At 39.1% G+C, this 19,636-nt stretch overlaps 1 protein-coding gene and 2 pseudogenes across 4 annotated transcripts in view; 1 reads left to right on the top strand and 2 right to left on the bottom strand.

Annotated features, from left to right (window-relative positions):
- The window catches only part of FBXO25 (F-box protein 25), a 79,961-nt gene that overhangs the window by 14,295 nt on the left and 46,030 nt on the right, over window positions 1-19,636 (bottom strand). For 3 of the 4 annotated variants that reach the window (XM_004373094.2, XM_023728308.1, XM_023728311.1), the window contains 4 exons: window positions 12,009-12,102; window positions 11,079-11,263; window positions 5,001-5,183; window positions 18-161 (listed from right to left, as the gene is read on the bottom strand). In XM_004373094.2, the coding sequence (XP_004373151.1) occupies window positions 18-161; window positions 5,001-5,183; window positions 11,079-11,263; window positions 12,009-12,102 (606 nt within the window). The remainder of the gene's footprint in view (window positions 1-17; window positions 162-5,000; window positions 5,184-11,078; window positions 11,264-12,008; window positions 12,103-19,636) is intronic. The other variant, XM_023728309.1, reaches the window with a different exon arrangement.
- Window positions 7,649-7,767, top strand: LOC111819984 (uncharacterized; annotated as a pseudogene).
- LOC105756098 (ubiquitin-related modifier 1 pseudogene) overlaps window positions 16,572-19,636 on the bottom strand; it is an 8,854-nt pseudogene continuing 5,789 nt past the window's right edge.

Below are 19,636 nucleotides of genomic sequence, written 5' to 3'. Positions count from 1 at the left end.
ATATTTGAAATTATTACCTTCCAAAACAGAATGCTGCAGTGCCGACAAAAATGTAACGTGTCTCCGTATTGTTCTTTCGTTGGGTAATATTTCTGAAGCGCAAAATACATCAGCTTCCATTCGATATGACCTTTCTCTGAAATGATCAAATGTCTACAAAACTAGACATAAACAAAACTCCGTTCAGAATTAGCAGATGATTTTCCAAGCATAGGATTAGTGCAAAACTAGTTTTAAATGCAGTGCATGAAACATTTAATTATTTGAAATTAAACAACTTACTTGGATTAAATCAATAAGGGACTAATCAGATAAATTACAGCATGTCTGTACAATGGAATACAGAGCAGCTGTTGAAAAATTTAAATATTCTAATCTGCAAAGATGCCCACATATATTATTAAGTTAAAAATAAATCACACAAATCATATATCTGATATGGGATTGCATCTAGGATATAGAGAACACTTACAACTCAGTAATAAAAAGACAACTCAGTAATAAAAAGACAAATAATCCAGTTAAAAAATGAAAAATGGTCAAGGGATCTGGATAGAAATTTCTCCAAAGAAGATACACAGATTGCCAATGAGCACTTGAAAGATGCTCAACAACATTAGTCATCAGAGAAATGCAAATGCAAACCACAATGAGATACCACTTCACACCCAGTAGGATGGTTAAAAATCTGTCAGATAATATTTCTGAGGATGTGGAGAAATCAGAACCCTCATACACTGCTGGCAGGAATGTAAAACAGTGCAGCCACTTTGGAAAACAGTCTGAGAGTTCCTTAAAAATTGAAACATACAATTACCATTTGACCCAGCAGTTCTGCTCGAGAGATATGAAAACATATATCCACACAAAAACTTGTACATAAATGTTCACAGCAGCATTCTTTATTATAGCTAAAAGGTGAAACAACCCAAATGTCCATCAACTGATGAGTGTTATAAACAAAATGTGGTATATTTACACAATGAAATGTTATCTGGCCATAAAAAGGAATGAAATATTAATATATGCTCCAACATGGATGAATCTTAAAAACATTACGCTAAGTGAAAGAAGCCAGTCACAAAAGACCACATATTATGTGATTTCATTTATGTGAAATGTCCAGAATATGGAACAATGGGCTCAAACATAGCAATGATGGTGAGGATGGCGCGGGACCGGGCAGTGTTTCCTTGGAACCGACTTAATGGCACCTAACCACAGCAACGGAACAGACAGTAGAGTGAGTAGTAGTAGCTTAGGGCTGGGTGGGCATGGGGAAATGCAGGAGGGGGGTTGACAGCTAAAAGGTACACGGTTTTTTTTAAGGTGATGAAATATTCTAAAATGGATTGTGCTTATGGTTATACAACTCTATGAATATGCTAAAAACCACTGAATTGTACACTTGTTGGGTGAACTGTACGATATGTGAATGACATCTTGATAAAGCTGTTACAAACAAATAGGTTAGTGATATGATTTCCATTACAGAAAAAATAAACGTGTACAGAGAGAGAAATTTTATAAGCATGCTTGACATGTATAAAAGCTGAAACGCATGTAATAAACTGTTCACAGTGGCTACCCCGGGGAGTGGTAGATGCTTTTCACTTTTTCTTTTTTTTTTTTTTAACATTGTACTTAGTCTTTATGATTTTGCTGTTGTCACAATAAGCAAATTTTACTTTTTACAATTCAAAAAATCATTTGGATAAAATATTCATAGTTTAATCATGGCTTTGACTACTTTGTTTTGAAATTATGATGTTGTCAATGAGGAAATCCTTGTTTCTGGTAAAAATTTAAAAGGACAGCTTGAGAAAAAAAGAAAGGTAATTACAGGCCTACTTATATTGATTTTTGTATCCTCCAATAACTGTTAACAAAATTAATTCCTTAATAATAAAAAGAACTAACTGGCCCTTACCTTTACTTCTCACTAACCCTGTACTACACCAACACGCACAGGCAGCTATATGGAGAATTTTCCTGGCCCCCACATTACTTTTCTCATAAATAACCAACTGTGATTTTTCTGAACTCAAACATAACATCCACAACAAGAAGCTCAAGTCAAGAGTATTTAGTCAACTTTTCCTTCCAACATTATTTCAGATTCTTTGTATCAGTCCAACCTTTATACTGGACTCCATTTTCATCTGGAGGGAGCGTTCTAACCTATACCATTTTCATAAAGTTGTTCTAACATGCTTGTCTTTTTTCAGGGTCTTACCGTTAGTTACTGAGCCCTGAAGGAGAGGTAATTTTTTGATGTTGTATTTTTAGAATTCAGTCAAGGAAATATGTGCAAACAAGATACAACTGTAGGTGCTAATTGCTAACTATAACCTAACTCTTCTGGTATGACATTAAATATTGGTGCAGAACAGACATTTAACTTCTATATAGTGGTTCATTTAATGAAATGCAGACAACTCACAAATGGCCAATAGATATTCTTAGAAGATCTTTAGAACATAGATTTATAAAAGAAACTGTCTGGCATTCTCATAAATGTATTTGGTAAACAGTTATTAGGGCCTGGATATGATGATGGAGGTGAAAGGATAAGCAGGAGACAAAAACCATCTAAGGAGACCCCCAATACAGACACCTCTGTCCAGCATCAGTGTCCAGTGAGAGGGAGGCTCCGAGGTACGCTGTATAAAGAGAGGGCCACCTTTCTCTTCTCCATCCCAGATACACCTTCATTCACCCTCTTTTCCTAGGTTCTAAATTCTCCCTTCAAAAAATTCAATCACCCCTTTCCTATGCTGACTTTTAGAATGCAATCTAATTTCTTTCCTGTTCAAATTAATACCTCCATTTCTTTGCTCCTTTCAACACATTCACCTAGAACAGTTTTTGCTAGGGCCACCAATCACCTCTATATAACTAAATCAAATTTCCTACTCTTTACCTTAATTAATCTCTCAGTAGCATCACAATTCATCTCTGGACACCCTTCCTTGGCTTCTGTGGAATTTCAATATCCTGTTTTTCCTCCCACCTCTCTAGTGCCTTTTCTCTTTAGTCCTTTGTAGTTTGGTTCTTTACTCAGCCTTTAATGATGGAGTTCCTCAAGGCTCTCCCAGTTCCTCTTCTCATCTCAACCTATTCTTTCTCTGTAGACAACTGCATCCATGCCCATGGCTTCAAATACCACTTATATGTTGATCAGTCTCAATTTATATCTCCAGCTTAGATCTTTCCTCAGAATATCCAATAGCCTACTTGACTTTTTTCCTTGAGATATCTGAAAGGCATCACACTCAAACCTGTCCAAACCTGTAACTCATCATCTTATCCCCACACCTGATCATCCCCTCCAGTGCTCCCTACTGCACGGAAATGCTCTGCCATCCACCAGTCTGCAAGCCAGAAACCTGGCTCGAACACCTCCCCCTCCTCTTCTTCACCTCATATCCAGTCAAGCACCAAATCCTACCAATTTTATCTCCTAAATGACTTTCAAATCTGTCCACTTCTGCATTTCCCTAGCCACCGCTCCTTCTTGTGACAGTCTGTTGGTCTTTCTTGGGATAGTCTCTTCATAAGCCTCCTTGCATTCCATTTCAACCTATTCCTCAAACAAGAGCAAGAAGGATCTTGATCCTTGTGCTCTTTCGAGATCTATCTATATGGGGTCAAACTGACAATGGCAACTCGGAAGATTACATAGGAAACTTAGGGGGCAGTGAGTTTATGTTAATGGAGGAGGAACAACTCAGAAAAGGGGGGTGAGAATGGTTACACAACTCAAAGAATGTGATCAATGTCACTGAATTGTACATGAAGACACCTGAATTGGTGTATGCTTTGCAGTGAATCACCAACAGCAACGAAATAAATAAAATAATTATTGACTACTAAAAAAAACTGCAATTTGCTCAAAACCCTTCAATGGCTTTTCTAAACTCTTTGGATGAAGACTAAGATCCTTAACACGGCCTCTAAGACCTGCATGATCTGGCCCCTGGCTATTGTACCAGCTTCACTTATGTCACGTCCTCTCAACATCTACCTTCCTGTCACAGTGGTTATCTTTCATCTCAAGCATACAATGCCCCTCTCCGTTTCAGAGCCTTTACACAAACCGTTCCCTCTCCCTAGAATCTTCTTGCCTCTGCTTACTGCCTAGATTACCTTAATTTTCTCAAGGAATTTCCCTTACCCCTGCCCTGTCCTCCAACGGTAGACCATGTTCACCTATGAAATGCTTACATAATTCTACACCGCTTCTGTATAGTATTTATCATAATCCCCTCTGACAGAGATCTCCATGAGAGTAAGGGCCATACCTGCCTTCTTCATGACTCTGTCACCCTTGCCTTTCATTCTGCCTTGAGCATAACAGGTACCCACTAAGTATCTGTGCAATAAATGAGTGAATAAATGATTTCTGCAGTGATCTAGAAACAGCAACAAGAAGATTTAACTTTGGATAGTGAGAAAACTGCATGGGAGAAGAAGCCTAGAAAGTATACATAAACATGTACTTTGTGCTGGTTCCCACACTGGTTCTTGAAGGCAGTGGGAAATACAGAAAGGTGAAGGGGTATCCTTTGGAAATTGAAGAATGGTGTGTTACTAACTGATAACAGAAAACTAAGTCTCAAAGAGTTTAAATAACTTTTTAAAAGATACACAGTTTGATAAAAGGCAGAACTGGAACTCGATTCACCAAATTAAGGAGAAAAGAAAATAAACAGATGGTTTTGATATACTATTGCTTTTAAAAGAGGTTTTGTTTGGGGCTATTTTTAGCCTATGGCTCTTTTTACATATGAAAAATCTTACAAAAAACGATAAGCAATTTTAATGAACTGTGATTATTCTTGATTCTTTAAAAATGTACCTAAAAAAAAAAATGTACCTGAAGTAGAGCGCATGGGAAAACACCTCAGGTGAGCACATTCACGCGCTACTGGATCTGCAGGCAGTTATCTACTAAACTCATGGACTCTGGAGGGAGGCAGCTCTGCTGTCGTGCTTACCTGCTTCTCAGCAAAATGGTACTGACAAAGCTTCTTCCACAACTGTCTGTCTTCACTGAGCATATACAACGTTGGAGTCACCTGACCTAAAGTTATGATGTCCCATCCATCCGAGAATCTGTATAATATGTTGTTCAGCATGTGTAAAGGGAGATCACTAAGGGTAAGGCCATTGTTCACTTGCTGAAAGGAAAACACGGATACCATTTCATCGGGAGCGCAATAAACAGTACTATTTATTTACATTGAAATTCAATGCTCAAGCTAGAATAAATACTTCAAAATACAGACTACAATTTAAAATATGACGTTACTGTACTTCACAGTTTGTGAAAGGCTTGTATGCATGGTCTCATCATCCTCAGGGCAATTGCAAGGCAGGCGGGGCAGAGGGTTACTTCTATTTCACAAATAAAGAAACCGACACACGAGCAGATAAAGTGACGTGCCCTAAGTCACACGGGCAGAAAACAGAGAAACCAGAAATAGAACCTAGATTTTCTTTCTCTTCTCCTCCTTCTTATGGCTTCTGTTATACCACCATTACATGAACCAGATATATTTTGAACAACAGGAGAAAAGTATTAGACTAATACATTAAAAAAAAAAAAAAAAAAGCCTGGGAAATGCTAGGTTCTAAGAATACAGAATTGCTGAAGAAATGAACCTAATGCTTCAGGAGAGCAACAAAGACAGGCATTTTATGTGGCCATATGGTAGAGTAGAAAGGCCTTTAGCCTGTGAGTCAGGAGACCCGGGCTGACTCCATACCTTGGTCACCATCTGGGTGGCCTTGGGCAGTACTTTCGCATTAATGGGCCACGGTTATTTCAGCTCGATTACTAGGGGAGGGAGACTAAATTACCTTTAAGGTCCCTTTTCGCTTAACATTTCTGTGGCTTCACATTTATAAACCATATCCTCCCTGACATAAACCTGAGAGTAAATACGATGTATTTATCCCCCCGAAAGGCTGATGAAAGTGAAGAACCATATTTATATACACTCTAGAGCAAAATTAAAAGCTGACTGTGCTATAAAAGGGAACAGAAAAACAGATATAATTGTATTCTGGTTTCAGAGATGAGCACTAGCCCTACTTGGAGGCTAAATTAGTTCAAGAAATAACTGCTTTGAAGGCTGATATAGAGCAGCCCTGGATCTAGTTCGGGTTCAAACCCATTTAGACTTTTCAGTCCTCAAGTTGTCTCAAACTGCATGCCTGAATTCTCATTAGAAGAACTTCTTACTAACAGGCTGGAGTATTTAACTGATTCAGCAGGAGGGCAGAGAATGGGTGTTTGATGAGACTACTTGAGTCCAGCTCAGCTTCTAACCACAGGGCACTCCAGCCACCCTTTTGTTCTGAGGTAACATCCATGTACACATCTGCATGCTTCTCATATGTGTTCAATGATTTTTTTTTGGGGGGGGGTTCCCAAACTGGTCTATATACTCTTATAGCCATAAAGGCAGTGACAGCAGTCCCTTTGATTTTTTGTAGTGGTTAAGAGCTTGGCTGCTAACCGAAAGGTCAGCAGTTTGAAACCAACAGCTGCTCCTTGGAAACCCTAGGGGGCAGTTCTACTCTGTCCTACAGGGTTGCTATGAGTTGGAATCAACTCGATGGCAGCAGGCTTGATTTGGCGACCCTAGTACCACTGCATACAACGAACAAATTTAGGGAATATTTCTGGCCAGAATGAATTAATTCCTTGAGGTTGGTCTGAGAGACCATCTGCCCCCTATGGGGACAGACCTAAAATGAGTGGGGTGCAGTGAAAGGTGAATGAATAAGGAGGTATGACGTGCCTTGCCATTTACCCCTTTTCTTCTCAGTGCTTCCCTAATGCAGTCCTACCTGTGGAATACTTTCTTAGCACTCTGAAAACATAAATTGCTGGAGGACACTTACTGTGCATCCAAACGGGGCAACAGAAAGGATGGACAGATATGATGGCTGTTTTTGAATTATACTTCTTTATCAAAGTGCATGAAGCACACTGTTAGACACCCAGTAGGGCCTCAATCTTTGCTGACAATTTATGAAAGACTCTACCCTTTTGGACACAATTGTGTCATTTACGTAGGGTACCTCTGTGCTTTCATGGCTCTTTAATCTCTAAATTGCGTGTCACTTCACTAGTTTTTACCTGTCTCCACAACTAGACCATGACTCACTCTTTGGCCAACAAGGAGGTGTTAACGTGGGCCACTGTGCTGCACAATCCCAGGGGCGTCATGTCGCCAGTATCTAGCACAGGGCCTGTGGCACATGGCAAATATTCTTTGAATGAATGAATGCTCACTATTGACTCGTCTAAGCATGTTTTATTCAAGATTTAGCCAGTAAGTTCCATTTTATTGTGTAGCATATGGCAGAGAATACATATAGAAAATAATATGCATGTGAATTGATCCCCCATCTAATAGTCTCAACACTATGGTAAGAATTAAGTCTTATTCTGAACAGGTGCTTCACTCTTCATCCTAACAGAGAGATTTGTACACTAGATAGTTCAAAACAAGTCTGCTGCTAAAACTAGAAAGCTCAAGGTAGTATGAAGTGATAGAAAAAAATCCTGGGTTTTAGTAAGGAATTATAGATGCTGGTATGGCAATTTGGCAGCTGGTTCTGGCAGGGCCCAGGCTACGGCCATACCACCCTGAACGTGCCTGATCTCGTTTGATCTTGGAAGCTAAGCAGGGTCGAGTCTGCTTAGTACTTGGCTGGGTGTCCACCTGGGAATACCAGGTGCTGTAGGCTTTTTTTGGAGCCCTGGTGGCGCCGTGGTTAAGAGTTCAGCCGCGAACCAAAAGGTCAGCAGTTTGAATTTACCAGCTGCTCCTTGAAAACCCTATGGGAGAGTTCTACTCTGTCCTATGGGGTCGCTATGAGTGGGAATCGACTTGACGGCAACAGGTATGTATGGCTATAAACAAGAGAATATAGGAGAAATGTCAATATTCTCATCTAAACTGTATCTTGCCATTCAAATGCGAAGTAGCATAGAAATCTTTTGCTAGACAATATGTCAGAAGTCACTGCATTTTTAGCTCAGTTTAATCCACTGATTAGCTAAATAATTTTCAGTCATGAAGCCTCTCCATAATGACATCAACTGATCTGTGAAAATGGAACACCACCTCTTGTTTTCTTGCTTTGGGACAGTCTCAGCTATTCCATCCAAATCTGAATGATTTCCATTTCTCTGTGGAAGCACTTCTACTGATGCTGTTTTATCTTCAGACCAACCCACGAGGGACATACTATTATTTCATTTTACATATGAGAAAACTGAGATGCAAATAACTGACTTGCCCAAGGTCCCTCAGCTGAGAGAATGATGGATCCAGGATTTGAACTCAAGGTATCTGGCTCTGTGGTCTTAACTACTTTGATATTTTGGTCTTCTCAGAAACTCCTTACAAAGAAAGCTTCTACTTACTTCTGTGCATATGAGAATTCAGATTTAAGGATCAGTAACATATTTTTTGCTAGGAGAATTTAAAAGAGAATTAAGAGTGTTAAATCACTGGAGAAAATGGGCGATTACATTCTACGATGTTGAGTTGAATTTAATTTCAGGAAATGCTCTTGGACTCTTGACTATCAATGACCTATGGAAGATTTTGGCTATTACTCTTCTACCCTCTGACTTATGGTGTCACCTTAAAATTGACTATGAACAAACATAAGGCAGCAATTCACCATTAGCCAGAGAGTTATAAGACCAGGACGTATTATAGAAAGCGGCCTCAGACTAATTTGGCTGACTTAGTATAGTATCTACAAAATGCCGCAGAATTATTGGGCACTGTAAAGATCTCTTTCCATTGGTTTCAAATAACATTCACAGAGAGGTAAAAATTCTCTACCTCATACACTGAATGATAATACAAAATAAGACTAGAAGCAAGACACTGGGCCCAGAAATGCCAAACTCATCACAAAGAAAAGATATGCCACAGCCAGAGGTGCTTACCCGCATCTCCTCCCTTGTTGTAAATAACATTAACCAGGAGGAGACAAGATGAGCGTTCAGAGTATGTAACCGATGTTAAAGCAACCTAACGTGCTAAGTGTTAGAAGAAATTATTGGAAGGTCTCAGATGATAACGTCTGAATGGACAGGACAGAAACTAGTACTTTTGGGTTGTCATTCTACCTCAGTTAAAGTATCAACATTAATTTCACTTTTGTACCTTAATTTCTTCCTACCTAATCAAAATGATAATATTGTAACACCAGTCACTTCTAGCTAAGGCAGTATACTTGGACCATCAGTGTTGTGGAGATGTATGTCAGGCCAAAAACAGAAGACGTTCTTCCCAGCCATTTTCTTCTAATTATAGTGTCTGTTAGCTGCTCCTGGGAAACCCTATGGGGCAGTTCTATTCTGTCCTGTCCTATAGGGTCACTATGATTTGGAATTGATTCAAGCTGCAACGGGCTTGGTGTGGTTTGGTTTTGGTTAGCCATTTTGAGTATGCCAAACCATTTGGTCAACTTAAGATAATTTATATTTCCCATTATCCCTCTGCTCCTCTACCAAGTTAATGGAAATGAAAGTGAAGATCTAAAAAGGTGCTTTCTGAACTACACGTTTATACCTCTTTCTTGCTCTGCCACAGTCCACCCAAGCAAAGATGAAAGGCTTTTCCTTGCTTTCTTCTTTCTCTTCCCTTGGAGATACATTCAGAACCTGTCCTTGGAGTTTCTTTGCTATCCTCACTCATCTGAGGTTGTCATTAATCTACATTTCTTTCTAAATAATGCACAGCAGCTAAGCCCTGCCTGGAACTTCCCAGCCAGACCAGAAAGGCTGCTTCTTGGTCTTTCCCAAACATTCTCTTCCTTAGAGCTGTTGACCATTAAAACCCCATACCTCACTCTCTCTCCCCAGAGATTCATTAGCTGAGATGATATCAGTTCTACAAATTAGCTACATGAAGGATAAATGGGATTTGTAGCATGTGACCTGGACTTTACACTTTTATTCATTTCTCTCTGTACTATTTCTGCCCAATCTTAGCTGTCTTTGGTAAGTCTTATACATATTTTAGACTGTGAATTACATCTGCCTCCTATTTTTCTGAAATTTACATCAGTGCTTCTCTAGCAAACTATGTGCCATCTTTTAAATGTCTTACAAATAAATTTTCATAGCACAACCCACTTATACATGGGAAACGAAGGAAGGCAGGTAGGGTACAGCCAGATTATAGAGATCTCTGAATTACTGGTAGAGTCATTTTTAAGACAATAGAACAAATAATCCAATGTTTATATCATATTTGCTTAGCTCTCATTGACACTGAGTACTTGATTATTGATGATAAGTTCAGACGAGTAGTAGGGTATCACTACTTTTTTTCTAAGCCCTATATTTAGATGGGTAATAAATGATCCAAAGTTAAGGTATTCTAAAGTCACTTTTGAAAACAACTACTTCCATGTGGAAGATCTGTATATCTGTATCTACAGTTTATCCTTTCTCCTAGGTGGTACTAGAGACAAAACAAAATACAGTCTAAAACACTTACTTTGATCAATAGTCTCAACATTCTTCTCACTGAAACTAGTTACCACAATAAATAAAAATAGCAAAAACAACGGACACGAATTGCAGCTTCTTTTTCCCGTGTTCTCTGTGGCCAAAGAACTATCAACAACACACACACAAACAGAAAGCAAAAGGAGAAACAATAATAATAACCCCGGAGAAGCAACACCTAGATGGATGGAGAATTACTGGCAATATAATTTAGCCTTAGTTTACTGAATGTTGTTTTAGCAGCCTGAAACAATTTCCTTTAAAGGTAAATTAATTTACCACCTAATCACCCACAGGATCAGCTTTGTTTAATGATTACCATCCCCACTGTCTTTCTAATAACAACTGTAAGTCATTAAAGGTTCTTCTGATCTCAATTCATCTTAAAACAATTAATACTTGTGAAAAGAAAAAAAAATGTTCAAAAAGCTCTAAGAGTCTTTCATGTACGCTTAGAAGAGGCAATGACTTTTGTAATATAAAATAGGGTGTGGTACTTTTTAGTTGAAGCAATTCATACCTTAGTCATCTGAAGATTCTGTAGCTGCTGTTGCCAGGTGAGGATAGTTTCTAATCGGCAAATCCAAATATTGATATTTCCCACCAGTACAGACTTCCCCACTCCTCTAATAAGGATGCGAAGTGTAGAGCTCAGATCTTGGAGGAGCTCTTTTATTAGGCGAGGATTCTGGTGGTCACTGAGAACTGGAATAAAGAAAAAGCTATGGAGCGAGGGCTGCAGTTAATCACCCCTTTTTAAAATTATCTAATTTCACTGCAACCCAGAACGTGGCATAATTTTTGAAATATCACAAGTATTATGAGATTTTAAAAAACTAAAAAATTTTGCCTGATAGTATATTTTCAGTTGGGTTAACAATTTTGCCTTTAAAATTACCAGTTTATAATTTCTTTTATATTTATCATAAAGAGAATATTAAAAATGGCATATATATACACACATATAGTCTTAATTTCCTATATATGCATAAATTCTTGGTGTGAAATTTAAAGTTCTGCCTATTAATAACTCCTAAGTAACAAAATTACAACTCATTAAAGAAATTATTGGCTTGTCTGATGCCTAAGTGAATAGATCACAACTCTGCTAATTATGCAAACAATAAACATCTAAAATGAACAGTGATTGGCTAGCCACAAAAGGTAAAGTATCTTTTTAAAACTCAGGGATTAAATTATCTTTCTTATATATTCCTTTGTACGCAGAAGCAAATTTTTAAAAAGGTAAATAATGGTAACATAGAACATTAAGAATTGGAGGGACCAACTTGTATTCCTGTCTAATACTATCCCACTATTTGACATTATTGACTTTGAAAGCATACCTACTGGGGGTGAGGTGGGGAGGAGACAAAAGCAAGATCCCATACTCTTTCTTGAAATTTCTAATTAAGAATTAGATTATTAAAAACATCAGTGATCATCTTACCCTTTTGAACGATTTTATCCAAAATGCTGAAGTAATTCTTTTGTGCCACACCACTCAATGAAGTTAATTGGGATTTTGCAATTAGCTGCAATAGCTTAAAAGAAAAAGGAAAAAAGCTAAGCAATATGTAAATCTATTTAATAAGGTAATAAACTATAGTGATATAAAACAAATATAGCATAAAGCTATGCTAGCATGAGGCATTCTAAACTGTCTGTGTATCAGTGCGAGTTCAGTTAAAAGAAAGTCATCATTCTACCTATGTTAGGCTGAAAAGGGTTTAATACAAGGAAGCTGAGCGAATCTTTGAGTCATGCAGACTTGCATCCAGTTAATGGAAGCTAATTTATATCCAGGACCCTAGCTAGCAGGGAGTCTGTGAATTGTAGTTTTTAGCTTTCCAACCTTTATAGAACAGGAGCACATTAGCACGAGACTGAAATAGATGCTGAAGGCCAATCTGCCTTGGTTACTAACAAATATTTTTAAAAGACTACACACTCAGGCTCAACATTGTCTGCGGACCAGATAATCAGAAAATCAAAAGACTTTTCTATTTTTAAACTAAAAAAAAAAAAAAGAAAACTAAACTAAAACTCCTTCTTAAACTAAACGTTGGTCAAAGAACATAGAAATTGCAGAATGTCTAGGAAATCGGAGTACTAAAAACACTAACAGAATTTATGAGATATGGTCTTTTTTTCAAGAATGATGAATTAAAGTTTTCCACTACTTAGAATTCTTCTATTTCTGTTTGCATCTCCTGGAATGCTAGGATATTTGGTGCAGACTCTCCTGTTAAAACCCTTTCAAGACCCAACTGTTTTCTGCTTTGGATTTTTTGTTGATACCATGTGTGTTCAGTAAGGGAATGTATGCAGGTTAATGGACTGTGTTTAAATTTTTGTTTGTTAATATGGATTTTGAGAAAGATTGTGTGAAAATACATGATTTGTGGGCACCTGTCTGGCCCACTGGTCTTGGGTAGCGGACTTTATTTTGGGGCACCTTCCATTTGGTACATGGGGCACCTCTGGTTTTGCCTAATACCCCAGCTATTTTGCTTCAACAAATGTTTCTTTCACCTTTCACCATTACACAAATCCCCACTGGAGGGCAGCAAATACTTTCAGTGGGAAAAGTAGAGTCCTCAAAAACCTGAGAGCCAGAAAAAGTGGGTAGGCAACCATATATTCCACTGGTTTTGAAAGGGATTTATACCTTCACTCAAGTGAATCTTTTGGCATTATAAAGTGCTTTTCTTCTTTCCTTTTATGTTTTTTTGTCCCATTTTGTTTTTGTTTATATTTGCCTGGTATGCTGTTCCTGCTTTTTTTAAATTTTCAATCTTTCTGAATCACTGTATTTTAGGTGTGCTTCTTATAAACAGGTCAGAGTTAGGTTTTGCTTTTTGATCCAATCTGAAGATCTTTTAATAGCCTATTTACATCTACTGATACAATATGTGTTTGGTCTCAATTTTGTCCTGGTATAACATATTTTTGTTTTCATAGTTTTTTTTTAATGTCTTTGCACAGGTGCATTCTGTTTGTCTCTGTCTCTCTTATTTTCCTTAGAATATACTGATGTTGTGACAGCTACTTTTTTTTTTTTTAATACCCATTTTTGAATAAGATAGAATTTCCTAGACCACTTATTTTGCAGAAGGCTCCAGGAGCAGAAGGCCATGGTAGCTTTCTACGCTTATCCATCCAAATGCTCTCTTTCCTTTGTTTCCACAGGGAAAGGCTGTTTTTCACAAAATATGGCTCATCTGTAACCCCACTGCCCACCTCTCAAATAAAACTGGGTCTAAGAAATCTTTTGATGTCAGCCCTCTTCCCTGTAGTTCTATCACTTATGGCAAGGAATATAGCTTACAAAACATTTGCCTTTCTTGCCAGTCCTCTTTACAATGTGTATGTTTGCTGGTATCTTCTATATCTGCCCCTGCTGAGTCTTTTTTCTCAACCTCTACACTTCTATTCATTTCTCTCTGTACTATTTCTGCCCAATCTTAGCTGCTTTTGGTAAGTCTTATACATATTTAGAGTCTGTGAATTACATCTGCCTCCTACTTTTCTGAAAACGGAATATTTCAGTCCCTCCTTTCATTCTCCATGCTGCATTTGTTGACTTCCAGAGAAAGAAAAAATGCTAACTCACATAGCCATGTTGACAGTAGAAGTCCCAAAATAACTACAAAGATGACAATCACGCAATAATGTTCACAAGAGTACCATTCTACAACTTCTAATATATCTACATGAAACGTGCCCTACAGTAAAGTGATTACAGAAACACAACACTTCAGGGCACTGTCCAGAAATCAGATTAGATTATACCAAATATACCTGAGAAACCCACTGCTAAAATTTCAATCCTGTTTCTTCCCAACACATATTAGCTAAATATTACTATTAGTAAATTTCTTCCTTATTTTGACCATCATCGGAATAGCACTATTTTAAAGTTGAATAACACCCCTTTTCCCTCACCTGAGTTTAGAACCACTTTCGAGACAAAGAGATCAGGCCAGCTGAGATTAAGATATAAGATTTATTGCTAATGCAAGCTGGACTGGACAGTGTGACTTAGGTCTGCAGTAACAATGTACTTCCCATTACTGAACCCTAGAATGAGACTTAGTCATCAAACCATAGGCATTGTTTAATAACCAAAACCTTCCCAAAATATGCTTCTTGTCCCTACAACACTTATGACACAAAAGATGCAGACCAGAATATATAAATATGTTTTTCTTTTATTCCCCCAAAGAAAAAAGAGAGACAGAAGAGGAGGGTAATACATGCCCCATTTCTCACCAATACAATAAGTGAGTGGGCAGAGAGAGGCCAGATTGTTACTCTCATGCAATGGTTGTCAGTGTTGTCCAGCGGGGTCCATGAGGTCAAATGATGCGTTGCACTGGGCAAATGTGCTGCAAAAGACCTCTTTAAAGAGTTAAAAAGCAGAGATGTCACCTTAAGGACTAAGGCATGCCTGACTCAAGCCATGGTATTTTCAATCATCTGATACGCATTCAAAAGCTGGATGATGAGTAAGGAAGACCAGAGAAGAACTGATGCATTGAATTATGGTGTTGCCGAAGAATACTGAATACACCATGGACTGCCAGAAGAATAAACAAATCTGTCTTGGAAGAAGTACAGCCAGAATGCTCCTCAGAAGCAAGGATGGCAAGACTTCATCTTCATACCTTGGATGTTATCAGGAGGGACTAGTCCCCAGAGAAGGACATCATGCTTGGTAACGCTGAGGTTCAGCGAAAAAGAGGAAGACCCTCAACGAGACAGACTGACACAGTGGCGGCAACAATGGGCTTAAACATACGATTGACACAGTGGCTGCAACAATGGGCTTAAACATACCAATGATTGCAAGGATGGCGCATGACCGGGCAGTGTTTCCTTCTGTCATACATAGGGTTGCTACGAGTTAGAACTGACTCAACAGTACCTAACAACAACCAGGTGCTGCCTGCCCCCATCCTGCTTCCAGCTAGGAGATGGGAAGGGAGATAATCTACATTTGTGCCATCTGGTATCTCCCCAGTTTTCAGATGAGCTGATTTATAACTATCAATATCCATGTTGTTGAAGACGAAACTGAGGCACACTGAATTCGCCAGGCCTCTATTTGCCTATCCAAAGTTTAAACTACTCCCTCCTCTTCCCCAACCCCTGCAGGCTGAGTGGCAGGCAGCCTTTTGCTGGGGGAGGGTCTCAGGAGTCCATCTGGTGAGCTGTGTGTGGGGAGGCCAGCCATGGTCAAGGGCCGGAGATGGGAGCAGGAGGAGGGGTGTGGCTGGAAGAGTATATGCTGGGTAAGGGAGGAGGGGTTCAGCAATGAATAGGGGACTCCAGCTGGGGTTCCATAATGATATCAGTGAGGGACAGGTGCTGTCCAGATGGGGAAACTCACGCAGAAACTCCTCCAATCTTTGAGGAGGGGGGTCTCCATCAGCTCTTCAGGTCCGCTCATCCTCCCCATGAAGACACTGCGGCCTGGAGAGCGGTCCACTCCACGCTTAGACTGAGACACAGGAGTGGAGGGAGCAGGGTTGTTCTCAGGCCCCACCACGGCTAGGTCACCTGACCACAGAGACCATCTCCACTCCTGACAAACCCGAGGAACACACTGCCCCCACCTCAGCTGCCGGGAGAGGGAGTGCTGGGCTCAGGTGCCTGCCTGCCTGCCTTCCCCTGCTCGAGTGCCTGGGAAAGGCTCATTTTTAGCACCTGGCTTCTTTTCCCTGCCCGGAGGGAGTTCAGAGGATAGAGCAGGGAGATATGGAAGCAAGGCCCAAGGGAGAGGTACATTTATGGAAAGTAGCGCCTATGATAATTAGTTTTAACTTGCTGAATGATCTGTCACAGCTGGCAATGGAAGCTGCAATGGCTAATGAAACTGCTCAGTGGCAGAGTTCCACGCCCCCCCAACTGGGTGGCAACCAGGGCACCTGCCATACTGCCATACCCTAGATATGTCCCCCAAGGGGATTTCCCCCCACCCCAAGGGTGCCCAGACAGAGAGGGGCCCTTAGCCTCCATGCAGTGTGGACATGAAGAGGACATTCTCCTGGTCCTGAAGCTGGAAGTCCAGCTCACCCAGCAGTTCCCAGTTGGCATCGTTCCTCAGCACTGAATTCCTGGCCACACACCGTCTCCCTGGATGAACAACTGGGGCCGTTCTTTGAGCATATTCTCCTGGATTCAGGCAAGGAGGTTCCAGAGGTCCCAGGGCTCCTCCTGCCCAGGCAAGGTGACCTGACGCTTCTTCACACCGTCCACCAGGAGCTCTGTGCCCCCTCCGAACTCCACCTCCACTGACAAGGGCCTGCCATCTTGGGGAAGCCAAACTTGCAGGAAACGCCCAAAATATCTATTTTTAATATAAATTTGATTCCACAAAAGTAAACATTGATGAGTGACTACTATGTGAAGGCACTATTTGAGGGTGTTTAATTCTCATAACACCCCTATAAGGTAGGTACTATTATTATTCCTGTTATGCAGATGAGAAAAATGAGCACAGAGAGATTAAGAAACTTGCCTGAGGGTCACATAGCTAATAGTTGGTAGAGCCAGGATTTGAATATAGGTAATCTGGTTTCAAAATCTATACTTGTAGCCCGTATGCTAAGCTGCCTCTCATCTATTTTATATGTGTGTGTGTGTGTGTGTGTGTGTGTGTGTGTGTGTGTGTATAAAGAACAGCTTTTACAGCCTTCAATGATTTGAAATTTGAAGAAAAAAGGAATGTAACCTACCGTCTTCAATAGCAGGGAGTTCACAACTAGAAGTTCATGAAGTCAAAGGGGAACAATTACTTACTTAAACTTATATAAAAAGTTCATAATCTACATTAATTTTCTGGGGAGAGCTTCTACAGCTTTCATCATAGTCTCCATAGGTCTGTGACCTTCAACCCCTAAAGGTTAAAGAAGTATTACACTACAGAATTAATGCAGGCTGCGTTAAAATAAAAAAAAGTTTCCTACTTTAGGGACTAGTGCATCTCACATACAATTTACAAATTACTCCAGCAGATGGTCTATAAGAAGTGAGTTCTACTTTTTGGGTTGTCTCTTTTCTTCACCTTCCTTGCAAATGAACATTGCAATGGTGTCTCTGGATGGCAAAACCGGTTAAATGCTTGACTACTAGGGAAACGCTGGTGGTTGAAACCCACCCACAGGTGCCTCGAAAGATAGGACTGACGATCTCCTTCCGAAAGGTCACAGCCTTGAAAATCCTACAGAGCAGTTTTACTCTGCACGCATGGGGTCACCATGAGTTGGAATCAACTTGCTAACAAATAGCAACAACATTACATTCTGTCAAAAACCTAAATGCACAGAGAAACACCAAAAATTAATGTAACAGAATATATTTATTGTTGAGTAGATACGATTCAAATCAGGTAGCATCCACCCTAATGTATCAGGAAGGAGCTCCAAAGAGGGGACAGTGAAAGCGGGCTACATAGGTCATTGTTAATTTCTCAGGAGACAGCATCAAAGCACAGTGTAGAGTTTTAGGGTCCTAGGTTACAGAGTCACCAAGGACACACATACATCCTAAAACACAGCCTCTAGTCAAACCCTAGAGTTCCTACTTCTTGAAGCTAGCTACACATAGATGATTTTCCAAAAGAACCCAATGCCTAAGGCAAAATGATCTCTGCTAAGATGCTTAGTAGGCTACTGTTTGATCTGAAGGTGACTTCAAGAAACCAGTTCCTTTAAGGTTCAAAAGGACACCCCAATTCCATGAACCCAGAAATCTGGATTCCAGGGGAATTAAAACAGTTTTGTCACCTCTGACTCTCACTTGGTTAACTGATTTCTAATACTGGTAGAAAGACTGCTGTTTATTTAAAATTGAATTGTTACACAATTTTAAATCTTAGTTTTGGTAAAGAATTCTTGGTTGAAACATTTAGTCATTCTACAAGTTATCTTGTTGATAGGATAAATATGCTAAAAGTTAAAGAAAAATAAAGATGGTATCAGATACTGCAGACTGTATTAACAATGGTATTTCAAATTTCTAATATAATTAGAATATTCACTTAGAGGACAGGATTTTGTCAATGCCATCCAACGAACAAAAGGCTTATATTACTTGCTCAAGTTGGCCTGACATAACCTACCCACTATAATCATCAATTTGTTTAATTTCTCTTAAAAATGTCAGAGCTACAAGGTCAAATTTTAATTCTATTGAAGTCAAACTGTCAAGTTAGCTGAAAACAGGAATCTCTAAGAAGTCCCAGTAGTGTCATTTCTTATCTGTCTTCTTTTAATGAATCTTGTTTTTCAAACATTAACATATTTGGTTAAGCAACTTTAATCCAGCCTTTTTTAAGGGGAAAAACTACAGGAAATGCCTGGAGTTAATGAAACTGCCTACAGTCAATTCTTGAATTAGCATTTAATAAAAAAAGATTAAATAAAATGTATCTTTCTCATACAAGAAAAATTTTAATAAGGAAACTCAGAGTATCCTTTTGTGAAGAATCTCTTTATAATATAAATATAATGTCTATTTCTGAATATTGTTTTCTTGAAAAGAGGAAGTTCCTGTAGGTTCCAAAAACAACTAGCAAGAATTCAGATCTTTTAGAGTGTGCTACCAGTTAGTTCACACTTCAGCTGGAACTTATGGAGAATATTTAACAGTGCTAAAATAACTGGAATAGCTTAAAAACTTTTATGTGAACAGTGGTTTGTTCATTTGTTATTCATTCATTCAATCATTTTATGAGTGATAGGCACATACTACTCACGAGATACTGTTCCAGGTAGTTGGGATACAGCAGGGGTTGTGAACAAATTATTATATGACAATAAATCAGCATTTGACTCTCTCTCTCTAGACAAAGTTTAGCAAAGCAAACAAAGGCTTGATTAGCAATATGATCAGAAATGTTAAAAATACTCCTTTTCAACATTTTCATTTAACTTGACAGAGTATTCTCATAAAATGTCTTATGATGCATTTAAGAAAGTAACTTGCTTTCTATCAGAGGAACAGTTTATAAAGTTAAGAAAAATCGGGTCTTCACAAAAGCACTTGTCAACGGTTGTCAGGGCAATATAT

This window comes from Trichechus manatus, unplaced genomic scaffold (assembly GCF_000243295.1).
Source record: "Trichechus manatus latirostris isolate Lorelei unplaced genomic scaffold, TriManLat1.0 scaffold00023, whole genome shotgun sequence".
In the NCBI taxonomy this organism is placed as follows: domain Eukaryota; kingdom Metazoa; phylum Chordata; class Mammalia; order Sirenia; family Trichechidae; genus Trichechus; species Trichechus manatus.
Note: the sequence above shows the minus strand (reverse complement) of the source record. Positions and strands in the feature narration are given on the sequence as shown.